Raw genomic sequence first — 25,236 nt, 5'->3', positions numbered from 1 at the left:
AATCCTTGAGAGTACTCTGACAGGACCTAACTACAGGGTTGGGAATTTCAGACTTTTTGAAGAAAAATAATTTAAATTTTCTGAAAACTTTTGAAAAAATCACAAACGTCATATCTCGAAAACTACAAAGAATTGAGCAGTCAAACTTGGAGGCGAGATTCTCAATCTTTGAGAGTACTCTGACAGGACCTAACTACAGGGTTAGGAATTTCAGATTTTGCAAAATTTTCTGAAAGATTTTGCAAAATAATTTAAATTTTCTGAAAACTTTTTGAAAAAATCAAAAAACGTCATATCTCGAAAACTAAAAGGATTTGAGCATTCATATTAAAAGGCAAGATTTGATTTTGAGACGCCTGGGTGTACGCTGACAATAAGGTTGCATCTTCATCAAGTTAGTAGTTTCAAACTTTTTTGAATTTCTTTGTAGATAAGTTTTTTGAGAAACTTTGAAAAAATCAAAAAACGTCACATCTCGGAAATTAAAAGCATTTGAGCAGTTGCGTTTAACAGTCGTATGTGGCAAGATTTGCAACTCTTTAGAGTACCGTGACAACACCGAACTATAGCGTTGGAAAATTCAAATTGTGAAAACTAATTAATATAAACTTTCTGAAACTTTTGAAAAAATCACAAAAAACGTCACCTCTCGAAAACTACAAAGAATTGAGCAACCATAATTAGAGGCAAGATTCGCAATCCTTGAGAGTACTCTGACAGGACCTAACTACAGGGTTGGGAATTTCAGACTTTTTGAAGAAAAATAATTTAAATTTTCTGAAAACTTTTGAAAAAATCACAAACGTCATATCTCGAAAACTACAAAGAATTGAGCAGTCAAACTTGGAGGCGAGATTCTCAATCTTTGAGAGTACTCTGACAGGACCTAACTACAGGGTTAGGAATTTCAGATTTTGCAAAATTTTCTGAAAGATTTTGCAAAATAATTTAAATTTTCTGAAAACTTTTTGAAAAAATCAAAAAACGTCATATCTCAAAAAAACAAAGATTTGAACAATCAAATTTGGAGGCAACACTTGTAATTCCTTAGAGTACTCTGACGGCAACCAACTACAAGGTTGGGATTTTCAAATTTTGAGAAATTAATTAAAATTTTCTGCAAATTTTTGAAAAACCACAAAAAAGATCAAATCTCGAAAACTACAAGGATTTGAGCAGTCATATTTGGAGGCGAGATTCGCGATCCTTGATAGTACGCTGACAGTACCCAACTACAGTGTTGGAAATTTCAAATTTTTAAAAAATAATCATAATTTAAGTTTTCTGAAAATTTTTGAAAAAATTACAAAAAACGTCATATCTCGAAAACTACAAGGATTTGAACAGTCATATTTGGAGGCAAGATTCGCAATCCCTGATAGTACTCTGACAGTACCCAACTACAGGATTGGGATTTTCAGATTTTAAAAAAATAATCATAATTTTAGTTTTTCTGAAAATTTTTGAAAAAATCACAAAAAATGTAAAATCTCGAAAACTACAAAGAATTGAGAGGTCATATTTGGAGATAAGATTCGCAACCTTTGAGAGTACTCTGGCAGGACCTAACTACAGGGTTGGTAATTTCAGATTTTTAAAAAACTAAGAATTTTTATTTTCTGAAAATTTTTGAAAAAATCACAAAAAACGTCATATCTCGAAAACTACAAGGATTTGAACAGTCATATTTGGAGGCAAGGCTTGTAATCCCTTAGAGTACTCTGACAATACCCAACTACAAGGTTGGGAACTTCAAGTTTTGTAAATTATTTTATTTGAAATTTCTGAAAATTTTTGAAAAAATCTCAAAAATTGTCTTCTCGTTAACTAAAATGATTCGGGCATTCAAAATTGGAAGCCAAATTCGCAACCCCTAATTCGATATTGGGCTGCTTAAATTAAACTCGATAAATTAACCACTAAAATCAAATTGGAAAATCGAAAAAAATTCTTAACCATGGCAATATACGATATAGCTTAAACATGCAAAAATAATACGTTGAAAAAGCTTAAACATGGCGAGATAGTGAAGCCCGCATTTAAATATATAATAGATAATAGATTTGTACTTCGAATATTAAGCATCAGTATTCTTATTGATGAAATTTGTCTTGAAATTTTAGTCACAATTCAGTCAATTTGGGGTCAAATGAGCGAACAAACTTTTACAAGGGCTCGAAACGAACAATGTCTTTGGAGCTTAACTTCGAAATTAATAAGTCATTTATATTTTGTTAGAAATCAGAAAATTCAAAAGAACAGAAAACTTTAAACGATTTCAAAACTCAACAAGACTGCTCGTATCAGAGCGAAGCACTGAATGTTCCGACTGCCTTTTAAGGTCTACAGAGCAGTAATAACAAAAAAAATTAATGTAATTAAATCAAATAAAAATTTTTTCTTAAAAAATTTAGATTTTTTTGTGAAAACCATCCCCCAACACGCCATATAAAGTAAAGGAATAGATTTCGCTCCTTGTAACAAATCAATAATGGCAAATAAGCTTCGTTAAACCAATTTGGAACGATTTCTAAGACGGATTAAATCTCGCTTACGCGTTAATAGCGCGAAATATATCGCGCGTTAATTGTCCCAAATGGGCCAAAATGGCAATATTTAAACCCCCAATACTTTACAAAAAATGATCACAGATGAAATATCTTTTCAAATTTAAGCCCAAGACATCAATACCTTTTGAATGATATAAAAATATTCCGTCAAAAATGGCCAGTTAAAAAGTCAAAATTTGTCTAAAAAAACACATTTTATCGCAACAATATTTTCGACTGAGGTTGGAAAAAAAAGATAGTTCATTCTATAACACAAGCATTGCTTGTGTAAATAAGAAACTAATTCCGAATTTAGCTAGTTTGGTTCGAAAAAGGACTGATCCTTTAGCACAAGCGTTTTTCTTGTTAATAAGGTTAGCGATTTTATTTTGTGTTTTCAAATTGTCAAATGGGGTAAAGAAGAAAAATGGCAAGAAAAACAGAAAAATAAGTCTGAAAAGCTTAAATATTCAGACCAGTTTTCCTCGACTCAGTTTAAATTCATTGATTGATCAATGCATCTAAGTTCATGACTGAGATGACTTCCATATATATCACTCGCCAATTCCGTCTCACTTTGGTAAAAACGAAATGAGGAGACTGCCAAAAAAGACTACACTAGCAAGTTTAAAAATGTTCTTTCCCCTAAAAATGGGAGAACTTTCAGTCTTCACTTTTCTCTTAGCAAACCAAATTCGAAAAAACCGCGTTCAAACTTTCGCTTGGTACGACTGGATATTATAGATAGGCGCTACTCCCCTGAGAAAACCAAAAGTATCTTAGCAGAAACCGTTTCAGCCGGAAAAAACTCAAAAAACATAAAAACGAATAAAGAATGTTCGAGTCTTTCTCTTCCTCAAAACACCCACACGCACATAAACAATTTCTTTGACCATCAAACGACGCAATAAAAAGGCCACTAAGACAAATAAATATAAACAAAAAACACCCAAGTCAAGGCTAGTAAAACTACAAGCAGCAAAAGTAAATCAAAACACTAAAATCAACTACAATGTAAATTATGTACAGCCAAAAAAAAACATTTCTACGATATGGAAATTAAGCCGACAAAGCACAAGCAGACAAAAAAATAAGCTGACAATTTTTTTAAAACGGAACAATTCCCTTTTGAAAAAAAAAGATCCTGCCAGACTCAAACTCAGGACCTTGGCGCACTCGTTACCTCCCTACAAAGTGTGCCCGAGATGCACAGAAAATTGAATTCAATATGAAGAGAATCTAAATTTACCATTTTTACTTTTGACCATTCTGTGAACAAATGTGTTAATTGGAAAAATAGAACCCGGTTGCAATACACTAGCTATCACATGTGTACTAATTTCAACTTCGAAACTTTCTTCGCAAAAAAAGGCTTAGATCATAAGAAAAAGCCGTGATGTGGCAGCTACTCCAACAAAAATAAACACTGCCAGCAGAAGCTTGGAGATTTATTTAAAAAAAGGAAATTGAACAAAGTATGAAAATTTGCAAGAATTATAACATAACAAATAGACAGTTGGAGAGGAGTCAATGAACGCTAGGAAGCGGAAACAAAAACTGACTTGTTTTTTGAAAAATTTCAATTTTTGAAAATCAAAAAAAATATATGGCCCTAAACCACACTTGAATTTAAAGAAAAATTTATAGTTGACGCTTTTTTGATAAAACAACCTAATTTGAGAAAACTGGATTAATGATTAAACTATTGATTCCGCTCGAAAGACGGAATAAGAGGCAGTTAAACCTTTGTTGCTTGTCGAAAGACGCAATATGAGGCAGTTAAGCCGATTTAATATAGGCTGAAACCTATCAAGCGGAACAAAATGAAACGAATACAAAAAGCCGAAAAAATTTGTTGTCATGAAATTTTTAGCACTTTGTGCGATCCAGAGAGAAGCATAAAAATTGTTTTTACCTTGATACTATTCAAAAATAGGTAACTAAGCCGATAAAAAAATAAGCCAAAATCAGTCGGGAAGAAAAAATTTTAAGCGAAAAAAGTAAATAAAAAATATAGGAAGTCAAAGCTTGTAAAATTAAAAATAGCAGAAAAATCAAAGACTAAAAGCAACTACCACCTGACTGGCGTACAGAAAAAACAAAACAATTCAACGTTGTGGCAACTAAACCGGAAAAACATAAGCAGACAAATAAGAAAACGCCCTTTTTTGTGATCTCTTTACTTGCTGTTCGACACTCAACTTTGACAGTCAACGCAAAAAATCAAATCTACTTTTTCGTTGAAAAAAAAGCATGGCCAACAAATAGTTGGACGAAAAACAATGGTTCTTGAAACTTTCTTAACTCGAAGAAAAAACATACCACGTTTAATTTCTTCAAATTTCAAAAATAATTTTTGATAAACACTTCTTCATAATCATAACCACTTAATAGAGCTAGCGCAGTAAGAGGAAACTGGATCAATAAAGGATTTTTTTGTTCCGCTGGTAAATCTAAAACTGAAAATCCACTTTCGAACCTTGAGCTTACTTTTTTCGCGCCATTTCATTTTCTTAATTAGAAAGCGTATTATGTCTAGCTTTTACACTGGCGCTTTAACGCTTTTAGCAAATAAAATGGAGAAGAACTTAAAAAATCAAAAGTCAAACGGCAAAATATTAATCTGGGCGTGATCAAATTTCGATTTCTTCCTATTAAACAACGTTCATTGACGCTTCAAAACGAAAAAAGTCACGGCTGAGTAGTGATACTCACTTCGATTTTTCACACTTGAAGATAAAAGCGATAGTCCGACAATTAATTTTTATTGAAGCAAAATTATTCAGTTCGATGTCTCAATCACGATACTTCCTCTTCCAAAGCATGGACGTTACTTTTGAAAATAAAAAAAAATCAACCAAAAAAGCGCTTCTAAGTTTTTCTTTTCAAGCGGAAAGTTTTAGCGCGTATAGAAAAGCGTGTTAAAAAACGTGTATGAAAAAGCCTTTCATAACATTATTTTCTTCGAATTGAATTTAATAATCAACTGCATAGAATATTCTAAGAAAAACACCCGGCAAAAAAGCCGACAAAAATTAGGCCGAAATCAATTTTACATTGTTACAAATTTTTTAACCAGTTGTTTTTTAAAGTTGTTTACAGGAACAAAAAGTATAGTACCAGATTGCAATACCCTTCCTTTTCGCAAGGGTAACTATTGCAAGCTTTTGATCCATTAAAATAAGCTATTTTAAGCATGCTCGCTCGCTTTATTTGCTCGAATCAAAACAAAACCGAAAAATTTCAAACCGGTTTTTCTTGACATTGGTAAAAATTGGAAATTTTTAAATGTCGTTCGAATTACGACTGTAATGGTTTTAAGATGATTTATCACTTGACTCGCTCCGATAATTTTCTGTAAGGACGATTTTGCGTGGAAAACAAAAAAAATAAAAAATAAACACCGGAATACAAAGTTAAAATGAACCAAAATTAAAATTGAGCGTAAACAATTTTTTAAGACTTCTGAAAAAAAAACGGAAAAAACCACAATACCTAATAAGCGTTCGCTCAAAAATGAAAAAAAGCAAGATCCAAAAAACTGCTTTCACTTCGTTCATCGACACAAAACGAAAAAGCTATTTCTTTTGTTACAAAAATTAGTCTTATTCAAAGCAGTATGACAAAGCCACTAATTTGCATTCCATTGATTTTGATTTGATATTAGAAGGAGTCGGATTTAGAGCCTTTTTAGAAACTTAACGAACGGATGAAAAGACTTTGAAATGAAAAATTGTATTTCGGAAAGAAATGACAATTCTTGGTATGGTCTGCAAACCGAAATTAATCTTCTGCACCATACGTTTGAAATCTGCTTCTCGCTTAGACTGCCAACTGAACACTCTTGTATAATGAGACAAGGCCACTCCAGCAAATCTTACACTAATCATGGATACACTAGTATCATGGCCTTATCTGTACAAGAGTTCTTCAACAGAGAGCGCCATGGCGAGAAAGCAAAAATACAAACAATTTGAATTAATGCGCAGTGGCTAATTAACAAACACGCGCTTCATCAAATTAATTAAGCTCATTAATAATTACTGGTTGAATTCCTTGTTGATGTAGCAACACATACATGAGAAGTTATGGATTCGTATTCGTTAGTTATGTTTTGTATTAGTTATCAGTGTTATCAGCAGCAGCAGACTCGATTCGATTGAACCAGAAGAAACGTGAAGATGAAACCCAAGTAATAATAAAACATCACCGGTGATTTATTCAGATTCAGACATTTAATGAATGGAGAAATACTTACCACGGATTAAATTGAACCCGTCATTGACACATTTAAAGACACTTAAAATAACGTCCAACAAATGAGCATCCAATAAATGAGCCCTGAAATTATCACACTATAGCACAACCAAGAAGATGGTATAACTTACGTCATGCGAATAAAGAACACACTTTTATCAAAAAACACTCTCTAACTCAGAAAAGATATTTTCTAATGGAAAAGAACATCAACTCATCACAGTCAATACTTCTCGATTGAACTTTTTTTTGCTGCAGATAAAGAACTTTGATTAGTATTTGTTAGAAGTTATGTCAATCTTTTTTCAATTAAGATGGATTTAATACTACTAACTGTACAGTAACAGGAAAATAATTTTCACTCATAAATGCTTCATATATAATAGCACGAAGACACTAAAAATTCAATGCTGTCCAAAAAATGCACTGACTATCAATTAACTACATTTTTTTTTTATTTAAGCTGATTTTAATTTTTTTCTCAGACATTTCGATAATACGTTAACAAAAATGTAAACTGAAATCTCGAAAAGAAAAAACTGGTTGAGTTCACAATGTATAACAGCAGTTACTCCGGTGAATGAAGTTGACTACCACGAGATGAGGGGTCAGTTTTTGTATGGTGAGGGTTATTCCAGTACTGGTTAACAGACAAATTGTATGTTCTGCTCAATTCTTAAATTTTATTTTCAATTTAGCACGGCAAAATGAGTGACTCTTTTTCCTCGTATTTGGTTTTCATACTTAACGTTGTAAAACCACTCGTTACGCCATAAAATTTCTGATCATTCGAGAGGGGGAGGGGGGGGGGAGAGAAAAAGAGCCAAATGCCAAATGAGTGAGTACAGTATAAACAAATTGGGAAATGACTTTGGGTTGGGAAAGTTATGTCAAAAATTGTAATTTAACCGGGGCGTTGAAGTGGGTAGGGGTTTGTGAATTTAGTGATTAAAAAACAATGGCAAGCAAAGGTACTGAAAAAATGATGAAATTAGTTAAATCGATTATTGATAATGACATCAAATTGAAATTCAAGTCCAGTGAAAACAGCAGACAGCAACAGGGCTCAATTTAATCCATTCGCTTGAAAGAAAACCCAGTTTAACAAGTAGAATTTTGGCATAATTTTTAGGTTTTCAAATCGCGGGTTCGATTCGGCTATTCAGAAGTAATATTTTATTTTTTATACGGGTTGGGGGCATGGTACTAGTATGAGAAAACAAATTTATGATGTGCAACACTTGAAAAAGTGTGAATTGATAAATTGTTCATTTGCAATTAATCGGTATAATACAATCAATTTGCTGCAGATGACGCAAAAAGAGAGATCGACAGCTTCTCTTTTCAACGAAGTGAGGTTCTTCTGTTTGGTTGGTTGAATGAGTGGTAAAACTATGTACAAATCGAATTCCGTGCTTTTGCTCATAAGTGATGTTATCTGCTGGAGAATTTTCTGAGTTTGACAGTCTTCTCTTTCCAATTGAGTCATCAAACGTTTAGATAAGATCTACATGACGGCGACATCATTGAAGTTGTGAAAACCCTGAAGAAAGAAGATGTAAGCGAAGAGGCAACTGCGTGAAAGAAATGCAAAAATTGAGTGTCTGTAGCATGTCTAAACAATACTTTTAAGGCTTATTTTATTCCCTATTTTTATCTTCAAGCAAACCATCCGTCCATAAGAATTGAAATTATTTCAATTTTGACACAGAGGTGAAGCAGAGTTTCGCACCATTTGCAATACGAAAACAACAAATGGCTATGTGCAAAACTTCCATTTTACAATCATATTTTTCAAACAGGGGCAGAGCCGTTTTTAAGTTACGCTCCCTCTCGAAACACACACACACTAACTTTTTTGTGAACCAGCTTTGTATCCACTAGACTAATCACGCCCGTTTTATCATCAGCATAGGGAAAATATAATGATTAGCAAGAATTAGCTTACATACTGCACCTCTGCGTTTATAAGGGACGACAGCAGCTTTGAGGGACCAAACAAGTAACCTAGTACCCAAAAAGAAACCAAAAAAAATACAAACTTTAACAAATCGAATTTGTAAAATTACAACAAACTTAAAAAGCAAATTTTGAATAGAAATATATTTAAAGATATATCTGTTGGAGCATTTTCAACAGAGCGGAATAGGAGATCAGTCCTTTGAACAAGTTATGTACGGGGAAAAAAGTTCTGTACAATCGCTAGAGTAAAAACTGAGTTTTTGCAACTAAGTAAGGCTCTTCGCCCCCTCCCTCCCCTGCAAAACTTTACACAGAAAATCGTTGTTCACGTTGTGATCAAAATTTACTAATTAAGCCAAGACAAACATATTTGGTTTTCCTACCTAACCTTTTAAAAACCCCTCGTTACACCATAAAATTTATGCTTATGTGAGGTGGGAGGAAAAGGAAAAAGAGCCCTAAACAACTACGACCCATTCAACAGTACACATTTAGGTCAAAAAAATGATTTGACATATTCAGTCAAGCAAAGGGGCCATTTTATAGACAATAACTTAAGATGGCTTAAAACATAAAACCCCCACGCATTGAATTCGTACCAATTCGCGCTAAGTTAAGAGGCAAAAAATAATAACAATAACAAAATAAATAAAAAATATAGCCATCAGATAGTTGGAAAACAGTCAATGCACGCAAAGAAAGAGACAAAACTTACTTATTTTTGAAAAAATTTCAATTTCGAATTTTAAAGTAGAAATAAACTATGGCCTTAACCCTCTTTGAGTTTCAAGACGCACTTATGATTGACATTTCGATAAAATTTACTCAATTAGAAAAAACTGGATCAATAGGTACAGTAGTTTTTCCGCTAAGAAATCTAAAAACTGAATTCCACTTCCTCAACGAAGTCGTTCACGTTTTTCCGCTCCATTTCACGTTCGTATTTAGAGGTGCAAATTATCTAACGTTCGGTACATGAATTTATGGTGAATTCAAAAAGCGCATATATACCTCGGTGCATTCATAAATGCATTAATAATAAGACTTTTTTCTTAAAAATTATCACTAAGACCAATATAAGAGTCTTCACTGCGTTAAAACTTTTGGAATTTAAAGAATTGTTTATGATAAGTTATATTTTTTCTTAGCCCATTTAGAGAAACTGGATCTATGGTAATCTTTTTGTTCCGCGGGGAACTCGGAAAATTTAAGTCTATTTCGAAATTAGAATTCATTATAGTTTTTGCTGTTCGATAGTAGACATTAAGGAAACCAAAAAAATGGATTAAATTTTTTCAATATTTCTCAGCTTTCGAAATTCAAAACAAAATTATATCAGTTTAAAGTTCTCTGGGTTTCAAGAACAGTTTATGAAAGGCACTTTTTTCTTAAAATTAACCCAGTTTAAAAAAACTGGATCAATGGATAAATTGTCTGTTCCGCTTAGACACCTAAATTAAAATCCACTTTCGAAACTAGAAATCTATCACGTTTTTTCGCGCCGTTTCCCTAATTGGAGAGCGCATTTTGCCTAACTTTAAGCAAATGAAACTAAATAGAAATTGCATATACACCTAAAAGCTTTCATAAAAAATTGATTATTGATATATTTTTGTTATTCGAGCATTTTAAGATTTTAAGACTTGCAAGTACTAAAAAAAGTTCTGACCACTTTTTTTTGCAGCACTGTTGTTAACTTTAGTGTGTCATTTTTGTTGTTTAATGTTCACAAGTGTGTCATATTTGTCGTTTTTTTTATGAGTGGTAAGAAAAAAATTCGAAGAAAAGAAGCTTCGTCAACTAATTTTTCCTAGGCAAAAAATTATTTTCACAAAATAAGAAACAAGAAAAATCACATATTTGAACAACTTTTTCCAACACCAATGGGCTTCAAAATGATATATTCCTTGTACCATTCGCATGATTACTTAAGGTGCCTGATTTTTTTAGAACAAAAGCTAATATAAACGATAACACACCCGAAGACAAAGTTCCTACCCACTTCCAGTGCACAAAACAAAAAAAACATGAAGCAATAAATGCGCTTGAAAAAAGCGGAAAAAAATGTTTTAAATCGCCTTAAATTCCAGCTGAACAAAAATGTGCGACTTAGGTTGAAAAGGTGAACTCGAACAGTAATGCACGCTTTTTCCTGTCTAATACCGCATATATTTTGCAATCAAAATTATGACTTATGATCAAAAAACGGGGCCCGCGTAAATAAATCAAGCCGCGCCTGGGTAATAAATTGAGTCTGAATCGCATGAATTTCAGTCTTTTGGAATCCTAAAAAGACAGTTAAAGGCATCTAATATGATATTACATTAGCTTCTCCATGATACCCATTAAGGCACCTTCAATTGCGTTAAAAACATTCTAGGTAATTGTTCGTTTCCTCTCATTTTGTGTGTTTGGAACAATGACCTTTAAAAGAACACCCTATCGATAAACCAAGTACTTAAGACGCTAATTACATCAGTAGCGTAGATCGAATTGAGTCTGAGTTGGGCAGCATCTGCTAGTTGTTCACACTCCTCTTTGGTTCCTTCCTGTTCATTCGGTAGAATCGGAAACTCGCCGCTGTCCTTCAAGTTCGGCACATTCTTCTTATTCTTCGTTTTACATCTTCGCCGCTTCGAGTTCTTCGTTTTCGCCACTTTATCTAATGATGCAATTAATTCTACAGGCTGCAACCCATTGTCGCTTTCCGAGGTTTCTTTGGCGCTGCAGATCTCTGCTGAATCCGAGGACCCTCCACCGAGTTTACCAGCGGCCACTTCACATTCATAAGTCTCAGTTGAATTCTTAGACGATCCCGTTAATTCACCTGCCGTATCTACAATTGAATTGGGAAGTGCGTGTTTAAACGGACAAAATATGTTTTTAAAACAGCCACCCTCCGCGAAGAATCGACAGGGAATCTTGCCCAAATCATGTGAGAACTTGCAGTCGGATCTATGACAGCCGCCCTCCAAGAAATAGCTGCAAGGTTTGTTCGCACACTTGCTATCCTTCTCACTTTTAGAACTGCGACTTCGTTTTTTCTGTCGCTGTGACACAAAGCTCTGATTCTACAAACATCAAACAAGAATTTTCAATTCAATTCAATCGCAATCCAATAAAATTTCTATATCTTGCACAACAATAGTTATAATGATGAATTTAAGTCATGAAATTGATGAAAAAAAAAGTTTTTAGCTAACCAGCTGTAAGATGTTAGCTGCCATGTTGGATTTCATTTGAGACTTCTTTCCATTGCTGCCTAATGAGCCACTGAAGTTGGCGAAATTTCCTCCTTGGTAGCCGACAATCATGTTCGGGTTAAAAGCGGTAGTAGCGGGTAGTGCCCTGAAGCTACTGCTCGACCCGATGCTCCAGTCGCCGCCGCTTGACATAGAATGGGCGTCACCGGTGGTTATGTAGATAGCAGCCCCCGCTCCATGTAGCTGACAGTTGGGATCGATGCCTAGTTCACCCGGTAAGTTGGCCATGCATTTACAGTCCACGTCTTCTAAAGTTTCCATCGGAATAAATCCGACTGGCACTTCAGTCGGGAAAATCGAATTTTGAGATGACGGAGGATGTTGATGATTCAAAATTGAATACGCATTTTGCTCGTTCATTTCGTGGTCGAAAACAAATTCCAATTCTTCAACACCATTTGCGTCATAAGCCCCATTATTTAGATTCATATTCAGGTAAGCGTTGATGTCCAAAGAATCTTCCATTGTTGACTTTTGCTGGCAATCAAAAGCCGAACTCTTTGCTTCAAAATGATTCGCTGAAGATTCTATCCAGTCAGAAGTCGAAGCATTTTTATCGACGTTCGGACACCACAACGAGTTGCCGACACTTGTATTTTCACTTGCAAGATCTGCCGATTGTTCTGAGGGCACACCTGGAATGTCAGGACGCCCCCAGATACTTCGCAACAGCTCACTGTTCCTGCCAGAAGCTTCAGCAGTTTCGGGCACTGTCTGATCCGGAAATACGATGTCTGGCTGCGTGATTCCTTTGCACCAACTTGTAAACAGCTTTGAATCCTTGATCTCTACGGGACCCTCAACAATGTTCGGCAATGGAAAAACGTCAAATGTCTGCTCAATTGTCAATTGCTCTTCAAATTGATCATTTGCTTCATCTTCGTCGTCGCCGCTCTGCACACTTATTGGTCTGAAATGAGTTTTCGGCGAAATCAACAGGTCTTCTTCGTGAACCTGATGATGCTTTGATGTTGATGCTGCCGCATTTGGATCACAACCAGCCGGACACTTGAAGGTATGGAAGTGATCGTCGTTTATCGGTTTAAAATTAGCGGCTATCGTGTCACTAGCTGAACTGGCAGTTGTTGTATTGGTATGAGTAGTCATCGCAATCGCATCTTGAGTTTCAGTAGCAAAAGAAGAACTTCCAACCGACCATGGAGTCAGTTTGGGATCGAAGACATACTCTTCACCCTCAGCAGCTAGAGCATTTTGTTCCGCTTGTTGTTCAATATAATTCGCGAAGTCGTCGTCTTTTACTCGCTCGATCATTACGTTGTCTGCAAGTTCTTGATCGTTATCTACCGGAGACGCCGAGTTGGCGTCATTGCCCTCATCTGCTGCGGCCGTCGGTGACTCAATCAAGTCTGTTTGCATCGCAGCATCTACACGCACCGGAACATTAGCAGTCTCCTGGTACATTCGTTGATGTTTAGCTATTAAACTGTTCGCCCGTTGTTGCAATGTCGTGATTTCTGAGGACTTGTCATCGAAGAGACTCCCGGTATCAAACTCAGATCCCACTGGAGTTGAAGGGCTGATGCCTTCGTTGTACCTCATGATTTCCATCAGAAAGTGCTCCGTAAGCACTGGAGGTAGCGCACAATCCGTACTTGACATCTGTCTTGGCTCAAAAGTGACTGGAGCCGCTTCTGCAAAGTAGTCATCAAAGTAAATGTCGCGCTTTCTGTAGAAGTTTCCCAATGAAAAAAGATCATTTGGTCCACCATTTGGCATCCCAATATTCTCTCTCAACATGTAAAAGCCCAGTAAGTCAAAGAGTTGGGGGTCGTAAGTTGAGAAGTAGATATCCGGGTACTTAATATCAGGGTTATCACAGTTACAAAATGAGGAGCTGATTTTGTTCCGACATTGGCATTTAGAATTTTCAGACTTAGCAACAGAAGACTGGTCTTCGTTTTCATTTTCTGAACCTAGCATGATTCCCGGAAACCCCGCTAAAAGGTCAAAACATACTTCGTGATGTGTAGTTTCAGGCACAGGAATATCGACATTTGCCAAGAGCGAGTTCTCATTTTTGGACCTAAAATCCGTCGAACTAGTGTTTGTCAGTGAAGTTCCGAGATCAGCTTCAGTAGGCATCCATATTGGATCAGCATTAATAGTTCCCGAGGACAGCTTTCGAGCCTGTAAGTTCTCATCGGAGTCGCATGTCGGTTCACTGTTTGAATTCAAACTAGATCCTACTTCTCCCAAATCATTAGAACTTTTCCGCTCGAGACCCTCTCTCTCCCAAATCTTTGACAAATCTGGTGACAGCAGTCCCTGTTTCAGTTCAACATCCGAGACTTTGTCATTTTCAATACCTGCAGTTTTCTCCTTGAACAAATCTTTTGCACATTTGGAAAAGGATTGCAAGGAATCCGAGACGTCAAAATTGAAAGGGTTTTCTTTTTCCCGGACGCCTGGAAACTTTTCGGGAGTGAGACCAATCATATTCAATATACTGTCAAAATCACGGTCGCCAAGCAATGACTGGTAGGAGCAGAATGAGTCCGCGCCCGGGTCAAACTTTCTGTCGTTAAAATCACTTAATTGAGATCTCTTCACAACTTCGTCGATAGCCAACAACATGTTTGCACCTTCAATGATTGAGTTACTTATCTCTGCATCGGCGTACTTTCTGTTCATTGGTCTTCCAATCGGAGCTTTGACCTTCGAACTCCAGATAGGCTGCCCTTTGCTCACTGGGTTCGGTGGAAGTGATGCTCGCGATGCCCCGACAGCCGCTTCAAATTTCTCCGTTCGTGCTTTTGATTCTTCTGCAGATTCCCGCTTGACATTAATAGGATACATACTGGTCGTTACTGCAATGAGATGTCCATTGTGAGTTTCAATCAAGGAAGGAAACGCTTCGTTGTAAGTTTCATCAATTTCGTCATAAGAATCCAACAAGAAACCGTTGAAAAAATCTTCCTCGTCGTAATCCGAAGAAACATCAATTAAATGCGAAGACGATCTTTTCATTCCAGAGCAGGAACTGTCCGGGCAGTCAGAATGACCGCCACTTTCTTCTGAACTGAATCGTTTCCTCGACGACTCCCGAGGTCCGCTGACTCGACTGCGATTCACGCAACAATCTTCGTTCTTTCTATCCCCACCTGTGCTGCTGGTACGTTCCTTTCTCAAAATCAACTTGGGCAAATAGAGAGACCTACAACCGTCGAGTGATGCAATCCTCGCGCGACCCCTGCGATTATGAGGGACCTCTTGTGACATGGTCTTCGGTCCCGTATCTGCTCTTCTGAATTTGTTCCTTCCCATTTTTACTTGAAAAAAGCTGTGATGGTATGTTCTCCGATCCCCCTTTAGGTCTTTGCAGCTGTTCAACGACGCACATCTGTTAAAGTATCGGTTCAATCCCTGTGGACGCCTCTCATTTCCTAACAAAGGGTAGTCACTGTTTCCAATGTCTTCCTCGGTCGTCGATGACGTCCTCGTGGCGACTCTCCGTGGCGAATCTTTACTTTCTTTCTCGTGTCCAAGTTGTCTGATCAGTTCCTCCACCAATGAGTTCACTTCGTTGTCCTAAACCAAATCATTAATTCAACTGAGTTTCGAACAAAACTTACACGAACTCGTATCGTAACATGCTACGTCATGGATCACCATTCGGTAAACTATCGCCAAAGCAACAAATTTTGAGATTTTAAAAAGCTATCGGAAAAGATGAATTGCAAATTCTAGGTTTCTTGTTTTGGGGGCAGATAAGAAAAAATAAAAATTACTTATCACTTGCCTGTTTTTAGTTTTTATGATTAAGTTTTTCAAGTTTACAAGTTGGTGAATTCGAAATCCGCAAAGGTGTCCTTATTCGTTTGACTTAAATTTAACTTTTGATTTTTAATTTTTGACACAATTAGAAGTCACCGCCTTATTGATGGCCGACGTTTTGTAGCGTTACATTATTGTTAACTTTTCATATTCTTTCGTTTGACTTAAATTTAACTTTTGATTTTTAATTTTTGACACAATTAGAAGTCACCGCCTTATTGATGGCCGACGTTTTGTAGCGTTACATTATTGTTAACCTTTCATATTCTAAGCTCGTCTAAAGCTGAAACCTTATTTCCATTCAGATCAAACATGAAATCTTGATTTGGGTTAATTTAGCATCAAGTATTCCAGATAGTCTAACACAATTGCAAATTAATCCCAGTTTCTGTTTGAATTTGTGATACGCATGTTTACATTTCTTCCGTCAGTTTGATTTGATGAGCATAAAATTATCTTCAGTCCAAAACTAAATCAAAAGACATGAAAGAGTCTTCAAGGCTATTTTTAATCCTGCATTAAATTAAAACTATCGTGGTTAAGCGTTTTTTTTTAACTCACATTACAGCTATATTTGGCAGTTTGTGATGCTTTCAAATTACTGAGTGCGAGTTTGCTATTTAACTTCTGAAGCATAAAATCTTAACTGGTTCTTTACTTTCTAATATTAGCCACCACTCAGAATATATCACGTACATTTTGCTAGACATGAATCCGTGAACAAAAGAATGGTTATGTATTTAATTTTGTTCGTCGTGGTAAGAAAATGCAAGTATCAGCATGAACAACCTCCACTCGACGGAGAGATGTAAAGGACTTACGAAAATAGCTGCAGTTATAGAAAAATGATGTATATTTCTGTTCAATGCTTCATTACTCTGACTTACTCACGAAGCGGTAAGGAACAATGTTCAAAGGGATTTTTATGTGACGCATGTTTAGATACATTGATTGATACATTGATAAGAAAAGAGAATTGATATCAGCGGCCACTCAATTTTTAATACAAAAAAAATCTTCGACTTTTACTTGATTAAATACCTCCCGAGAAAAAACCCAATCATATCTTTAGTCGCAACATTATGAGCTACAAGCGCAATAGCCTGCTGATCTAATTTTGAAGTAATTATGACACACAGCCTCAGCTTTGATCCATTGAGGTGCAGAGGCCGAGATCATAAAATCACAACTGTCTTCAATTATAATTCTCACCTCGTTGGCATGTTTCCTCAAGTAAGTCACCACGGCTCTCTTTCGGTTTTCGAACGAGTCAACAGAACACTCTCGGCCACTCTCGTCACTCGTCGTGTCATCGGAGTCGAGCGACGAACTATTAGCTGCCGAACGTCGCTGGCCTCTCTTTCTCCCACTTCTGGTTTTCTGTCTCGGTTCTTCTTCAGTCGAGTTTTCAACCAAGAACTCATTATCAACTCCGTCAAGAAGAACACTTAGAATGTAGTGCGAGTAAACTTGCCCATCGATGCCCCATAGCTCTTCGAGACGTCGCGAGAGCCACGGTCGCACTCCGGGTGGGATCCGTGAGGATCTGTTGGGTAGGGTTCCGGACAAAGAATAATGCGTGTAGTGATGCGACGACACCACTTTGCGAGTTGAGTTTGAAGTCATGATAATAAAGTAGTGCGCTCGTTGTTATCCTTGGTTTCACAGTGTTGTTTGAGAGTATTTAAGAAATAATGAATGGTCTCAGTTCAAGTGAAGAGAATAGAAAATGGCCGATTCGGTTGTCCCTGAAACAAAAAAAACTAACCTAAATTTTTACCTAAAATTAACCTAAAAAGTTAGTCAAATTATTTTAAACTTACGGTTATCAAAAAGCAATAATAATGTAGGACAAATTGCTATGTTTTAAGAAAAATAAAAATAAAAAGCATTACGAACCTTTGGAAAGCAAGAGACCCCCAAGATCCTCTGGTCGACTTCTTGACAAACTTCCACTAGCAAAAAGAAAGATAGAATTATAGCAAACTGTCCAAGAGGGTTCCACTCAGAAGGTTCACTGATCTCAAACTTCGGCTTCAAAGGTAGAAACCCAGGGATTCCAAAGTCAGAATGAACCGGGAGAAGTCGGGGAACGTGATGAGCAGGGTAGAAAATTCGGGGAAGGGGAGTCTTGAGATCAACAGAGCCTGTGAAGGGTCCCACTCCTAGAAGCTGCATAGTGTCTGCTTGGTCTGTTCAGAAGTCGTCATGAAGAATCCAAATTCTCTTTCGGATTTTCGTTTCATCTTGAATGCGTAGAGAGTAAAGAAGTCCATTGTTGTGTGGTATTTATTGTTCAGTTAAAATAGTTTAAATTTGGTAATGCTGTCTCGACTACAAATGCACGCGATTAAAACGACACACCAAATGATGGCTCGTGACAACCAGCCGTTCAAATCTGAGAAACTCTAAACACAACAAATTGCAAAATTAGATAAAATCTAAATAATATAATATACAGCTCTAAATAAAAACCAAGCAAGATGAAGCAACAACCAAGACTAAACAATGTCTCGCAAACTTTGCGGAAATCGATTAGAGCAATCAAAGATTTAAGTTCGACAATCGGAATCATAATAATTCAGTTTCGAACTCATCAGCCTTTTCAAAATGTTTCGACATCAATTAGCGCCAGCCAATTGAATTTGAGCTCAAATGCATTTCTAATTGATTCACTCATTTAATTCCAATTAAAACAAATTTAATAAAAGCTTCGTTAAATGGTCAACATAAACTTGAAAAATAGCCAAAGTCTCAAAATTGACAAATGAATTTTCAGGCAAATGTTTTAGCAAACAAAAAATAGCAAACTACCTTTTCTGGTAAAACGAAAATGAAAACTTTATGGCCATTTACAGCCATGGAAATCAAAACGCTTATGATTTAAACCTACAAGAAGCTTTCGAGTTCAGAAATTTTGTCTCACTAAGTAACTAGAATAGAGCATGAATGGTCTCGGACATCAACCCTGACAGTTATTGAGAAATAGAAGCACTGAATAAAGGAACAAAAACTGCTTTCGCTTAAAATAGTCAGAAACTGTTACGTGTATGATCAAACAAAATGATGCCTTTTAATCTTACCACAGACTGTTGAAAATTGTTGAATGAAGTATTAGTTTCAGATGTAGTCACTTGGTTAAGATCACTTCGAATCTGATGATCGACAGATTCAAAAACAACCTCTTTCGAAGTCAAGTTGATGAATTGTGAAATGATGTTGCTTGTATGATTCAAATGCACTCGAGTTCAAAACAAGCACCCAAAAGGTCAATCCGGATTTGGAAATATGACAACAAAGTTAAGATTGATATGACCAATGCGGCAAACACAGTGAAATTATGTAAACCAAAAGTAGGATGTATTAGTCACAAACAAGACTCGCATTGATACGAAGAACTTATATGTTTGCTAGTATTTGCAAAAGTTTACCTTAAACTCCAATTTTGGATCCAATATAGCTCCGAAACTGGACTCTGCGAGAATCGAGATCAAATCACACCAGATTGTAGCTCCTTGTATCGATTGGAATGGACTGCTGCGTTGAAGATGTGACTTCTGCAAGTTATGATTGGTTAGAGTCGTATACCATCACCACAAGTACGGTAAGGTACAACGGAGATGCACAAAAATAGGTCTTCGCACAACTACGCCAAGATCATTCTGTCCTGAAAATTTTACAAGCAAATTTTCTACGAGTCTAAGTTCACAATCTGATAGCTGTTAATCAAACCCAGTCAGACAAAGCTACTAAATATAGCAAAACAGCTATAAGTTCTGATAAGGAAATTGTCGCATTAATTTCGAATGAGAATGGTTACCTCCGAATTACTTAACAAGATCTTTGTCAATAGTAATTTATTGAATGTTTTCGTAATTATGACATCATTGTTTCGCTGTTATAAACCGTCAGTCAACCACAAAATAAACACTAAGACCAGCTGCAAATGAAACAATATCGTAGATACCATTTACTCTAATTTGTAACATGGGAAAAATTTCAAAAATAATATGGCAATACTTTTCAAACTCTGTAGATGCGAATATCTTCTCGATGACACGACTTTAAAGTTGCTTTCCGCAGGCGGATGGGCTATTGCGCTATAATCAAAGCGTTTATCGAAGAGTACAAAAAGCAATGAAGTCCCTGCAAAATGTTTTCCAAATTTCAGAAAAAGGTTTCGATGACTTTAATATACAGTACCAAAGGGGAAGGGACTCTTGCGCAGTTGACAAAGCATCTGCCATAAGCGCGCAAAAAAAACAATGGATCCCAACAAAACATATCCAAATTCTGTAGATCAGAAAATCGGTGGCTCCATCACTGCTCATTTATATGTAATATTGTAAATAATGAAAAGTATATACGAATTGAAAAAAAAAATTTCCGTGCGTTGGAAAAGAGTAACAAAGTATTCGTAGTCAAAACTGTACTTTTCAAAGCCATATTCCATAGATCTCACGACTAATTTTGAAAAAAGTATTGACTCTTGAAAGTTTACTTTAAAAGCTAAGATGTTACTTGGGCTTCCGGGGCCCTATTGTTCAAGAAAAGTTTCGCCGAAATCATCTTTTATGCTACCCATTATTCGGGTTGAGCTTTTGTTTTGCGGCTTTTAGTATAGCTTTTGCTGCTTAATGACCTTCTATGGCCAAATTTAATTGAAATCTTACTTCAATAAGGTGCGTGTGGATATAAACTGACCACCCGCATTCTGTCAAAATAAACATTCAAAAACATTAACAAAACATGAAAAAATATCTAAAAAATTTGAGCTCCAGAAGCACCTGTAAAATCTTGAGTATGTAAAGAACAATGTAGAATAAACATATTTTTTTTAAATTTTAGTAGTGAGAGAGTAGAATAATACATTGAGAAGCACAATTTCGACCTTGAAACACCTTGTCACTTTTTTCTAAGTCACGGAAAAAATTCTCCGTTCGTATATCTTTTATTTCCCCAAAAAGTTAAGTTAAGTTATGGTCCAGTTTATATAATTAACTATTCAATATCGCCAATCAAAGCGTATGAGGCGAAAATTTCAACACAGAGGCGAAGCTGAGCTTCGCACCACTTGCGATGCAATACTCGAAAAAAACATGGTCCAAAAAACTTCAAAAAAGTCGAAAACATTAATCGAAAAAAATAAAAGTAAAAAAAAACTATATCTACTCTAGAAACCGAAAAATAATATTAACACAATCGAATTTGAAAACTTACCACCGGAAAACTTAACAGCCGGTAAAAAGACTAAAATGTCTGAGCAGAAACCCTTATAACCTAAGAAAAATTAAATTCGGAAACAGTTCAAAACTATTAGAAAAAATTGTTTAAGCTCAGCCCCCTCAAAAAGCACACACTGGCACACATAATCTTTTTTATCTCATCAAACGATGCAATATGCGGCCACTAAGCCGATATAAAATATGCTGATATAAAGGATTAAACCGAGAAAAAGAAAAAAAATAGACATTTAAACAAACCTAGTTGGTAAAATTACAACCCTGTTGCAACAGAAACGCCTAGGGGATGAATGAATTCAGGATCCAGTAGATGAGTCTGTGCCTTAAATTACTGACGGGAAAAAGTCTAGTACCGGATTTCAATACCCTTGCTTAACGAAAGGGTGAAAAATAAACAGAGGCAAAGCTGCGCTCCGCAAACACTTGCGAGAACACGTTTTGGACAAATTTAAAAAAGTTTTGAAAACGACGAGAAAGCTAGATCTACCAGTTTTATTAAAAGTTTCATAAAAAAACGACATGCCAAATAAAACAATTGAGCATCAAAAATTACGAAACGGTAACAAAGACGACAATTTTTCGATCCGTTGAGCCCAAAAACTTTTCATAAAAAAACTATCTTAAAGAAAAATTTTAAACGCCGCAATATGAGTTAGTTTTGCTCATCAAACGCCGCAATATTAGGCCACTAAGCCGATATGTACAAACCGAACATTTTAAAACCGGGTACACAAACAAACAAATAAAAACGAAAATTATACCAATCCGGAGTTTAAAACCAGCGAAAAAAAAATTGAATAGAACGGCTGTTTAAAATGCTCAATTTGTTTCTGTTGGTTGACGAAAATTCAGACTTGAGAAATTGATTCAATGATTCTGTTGGACAAGCTATTTGTATGTTCCAATTTGATAACGCTTGCTAATTGTGCGTATAATAATCCCATGAGTAATAATTCCGTTAGTCGACGAAGCAAAGTCTTTCGAACATAGCATAGCATTAGAAGATTGCAAAACTGCACAAGAAAAACGAAACATGAAAAGAATTTATTGAAAGGTTTGAGCTTTTCAACTTTCGAATTTCATGTGATAAATCTGTGAACACCACGAAAAATTTATGATTTACGAAACTTTCGAACATAGCCATTAGAAGATTGCAAAACTGCACAAGAAAAACGAAACTTAAAAAGTATTTATTGAAAGATTTTCAACTTTCGAATTTCATGTGATAAATCTGTGAACACCAAGAAAAATTTATGATTTATAATTTTTTGATCAAAACTAACTCAATTCAAGAACCTGAATCAATAGATCAATTTTATACCGCTGGGAAATCTAAAAAATAAAATCCGTTCGAAACAAAGTCGTTCACGTTTTTTCGCGCCATTTCTGCTGCCGTAATTTGGGAGTGCAATTTACCCAACTTTTAGCAGATGAATTGGAATCCAACTCGAGTTCATATACACAAGTTCATATACATCTTGGTGCATGCAAAAATGCATTAATATGTATGAATGCACTTCTGTAGTAACTAGAGTATTCGAAGTTTTTTTGATGGAAAAAAAAACAAACCAAACAGTTAATCAAGACCTATTTAAATGAAAATCACCTCGCTCTTTTACACTCAAAAAAGTTCAAAATACCTTTTATTTGAAAAAATTTCTATCAAAAGTTTTTAAAAAAAGCAACAAAATTTCCTCAAAAAAAATTGCAACTCAAAAACCTCCACCAATGGGGCTTCAAATATGGCATTCCGAAAGTCAGAGAAGAGCTCGACCTTCGAGAAGAGTCCGTGCTACAAGAGCTCAGCCGACAAAAATAAAGAGACGGACGATAGTCCGAGAAAGCAAAAAATTTCAGAAATTTTTAGCGTGCAAAAAAAACGGGTCCCTGCCGGATTCAAACCACAAGCCTTTGTCGTCTCAACCATGTTTGTTACCTTTACATGAGAAACGCTGGATGGTTAATTGAACTTATAATGAAGCAAGCTGAAACACGTGTAACATTTTTACGACCGAGCGTGTAACATTTTCAATGAAGCAACCGTTTTTATTGCAAGGGTAAAAATGAATTTTACTCATTCTGGTAGAGCGCGCCGATTTTAATCTTCGGCTCAGCCAAGTGAGCAAAGGATCACAGCGATCATGTGGGAAAAAAAGCCGTCATTACAGTTGCAGCCATCTTTTGAAGTTTGAGACATCTACGAAAAATTGCGCATCTACTTTTAAAACTGTTGGTCGTACTGCATTTTTTAATCAATACAAATTATCCCAAATTAAAAATTGCAATTATATTTCCGAAATGGATGAATAAGATTATTCATTTGATATTATAGAATCAATAAATAAAAAACAAATTAGCTGATTATGCCAATAAGTATCTAAGGATATGAAATTATTACATGGAAGAACATTACTTCGGTCCGAATTAACAATACTTGATTTCGCTAGTACGTGGAGTTGGCGTAGATCGTGACCTTGCTTTAAGGATTTTTCTTCCACTGGCGGCAGTCTCTCTTGATTTCGATGAAGACAGGCTACGAACACTGATCATGCTACCTCCATTCTCATCCTCACTAACTTCCATCTCATCCTCGCTCCCAGATGCTTCCGGAGACTTAAGAGTTCCTTTTATGAAAACACCTCTCGATTTGTTCCATATATTTTTGGCAGCTTGTACAGAATGGAAACCATCAAGAAATGAACTAACAAAATCTTTCGCGTTGTCTTCCCATCTTCGAATCAACTGCTGACTTCTTGTCTCAACTGAGGATACCCACGATCGACTTCTTTCAATCCTCGCTTTGAATCTTATTTCTTTCTCTTTCAAAAATCCCACATTCATATCTTTTCTCGAGTAACCTCGAGACAAGTTCCTTCTTACATAATGATCGTAATCTTTAACAACTCGGGATATAAGATCAGAAGTTGAGATTCCTTCGGTCCTTTGAGTGGCAGCAAAACGACCTGCCTCTTTAACAAACTTATAAATGTCCCCACTTCCACCAGAAGATCCACTCGTGTATGGCAAGTCGTCATGAGCAACAAAGTCGATTTTTAAATCTTCCAAAAAATCCATGGTTATTACCCAAGGACATCCTTTATAAACCTCGTCAACATAACGACAGTGGCGTACAGCCTCAAACCTCTCCCATTCTGTGTTAACCGTTTGTCCCTTGTATGAATGCACTTCATGATCCGGAGAAACTCCAACAATCAAATAGGTGTGTGGAAACAGCACCTTCGCTTGTCTCAGCATACGTGCATGTCCAGCATGAAACACGTCAAACACACCATCTGCGTAAACGCGAACAGGCCTAGAGTAGTTTCCAGACTTTGCTTTTTCCAAAGAAATGGGTTTGAAGTCAGCAATGGATTCACGTTTTACAATAGCTTCGGGTTCGTCACTATAGCGTGCCATCTCAGTCAAGGCTAGCTTGATATTCAAATCAAACTCCGACTTGCTTCCATTCTCCAAGCCATTTACGTTAGATTCAAAATCTGATTCGCTTCCAATTTTCGCTCGTCGCACCTTCACAGGGGAGTTGTTTTTAGAATACCCTTTCGGTGATCGTCGCTTCATCTTATGAAATCTATCAGACCATACCTTAAACTTCAATGCAACTAGTACTCTGAGCAACTAACCTCCGGTGCTTCGAATTATTGACAACTCAGAAAACCGCATATATTGGAAGCAATATCTGCAGCCTTTGAGTGTACTTTGACATCACCCAATTACAGGGTTGCTAATTTCGAGATTTATTATTTTTTTTGAATTCCACTTTTGAAAAAAAATTAAAGAAAAACGTGATATCTCGAAAACTTCAAGGTCATTTTAGTGACTTATAGGGCAAAAAATGAGAGAATTTTTGAAACCTGTTTGTCATTTTTTCCAAATCTTTGATCGTACTGTAAATACTGTGAAAAATTTTACTCCTGATGATGCACAAAATGTGCGAAAATGTTTGAATTAACATTTTAAAATTCTTATAAACTAAAAGGGCCTTTGAAGAAATTTGGATGCAAGGTTTGCAACCACTGAGAGTAACCTGAGTGCATCCTATTAAAAATTTGGGAATTTCAAATTTCATGATTTTTTAAATAACTTTCCCGAGAGTACCCTGACAATACAGTTGTCCCACTAAAAGGTTGGGAAATTCGAATTTTTATA

The 25,236-nt window shown here is 36.0% G+C and overlaps 2 protein-coding genes across 3 annotated transcripts; both read right to left on the bottom strand.

Annotated features, from left to right (window-relative positions):
* Positions 1–6,268: 6,268 nt before the first annotated feature.
* On the bottom strand, positions 6,269–19,514 carry LOC134845225 (uncharacterized). Of its 2 annotated transcripts, none has more exons than XM_063862136.1 (6): positions 19,258–19,514; positions 17,726–18,234; positions 17,039–17,574; positions 11,972–15,580; positions 11,243–11,839; positions 6,269–8,349 (listed from the first exon to the last, which is right to left on the bottom strand). In XM_063862136.1, the coding sequence occupies exons 3-6, from the start codon at positions 17,450–17,452 to the stop codon at positions 8,314–8,316; spliced, it is 4,656 nt and encodes a 1,551-aa protein (XP_063718206.1). In that variant the 5' UTR covers positions 17,453–17,574; positions 17,726–18,234; positions 19,258–19,514; the 3' UTR covers positions 6,269–8,313. The 2 variants fall into 2 exon arrangements, with proteins under 2 accessions (XP_063718206.1, XP_063718205.1); XM_063862135.1 differs by lacking the exon at positions 19,258–19,514 and adding an exon at positions 18,910–19,043.
* A 3,785-nt stretch (positions 19,515–23,299) lies between these two features.
* LOC134844308 (choline-phosphate cytidylyltransferase A-like) lies at positions 23,300–24,674 on the bottom strand. Its single transcript, XM_063860939.1, has one exon. The coding sequence runs from the start codon at positions 24,646–24,648 to the stop codon at positions 23,494–23,496; it is 1,155 nt and encodes a 384-aa protein (XP_063717009.1). The 5' UTR covers positions 24,649–24,674; the 3' UTR covers positions 23,300–23,493.
* Between the last annotated feature and the right edge of the window lie 562 nt (positions 24,675–25,236).

The sequence above is a fragment of the Symsagittifera roscoffensis genome, chromosome 4 (assembly GCF_963678635.1).
Source record: "Symsagittifera roscoffensis chromosome 4, txSymRosc1.1, whole genome shotgun sequence".
Classification (NCBI taxonomy): Eukaryota; Metazoa; Xenacoelomorpha; order Acoela; family Convolutidae; genus Symsagittifera; species Symsagittifera roscoffensis.
This window is presented reverse-complemented; position numbering and strand designations above follow the sequence as displayed.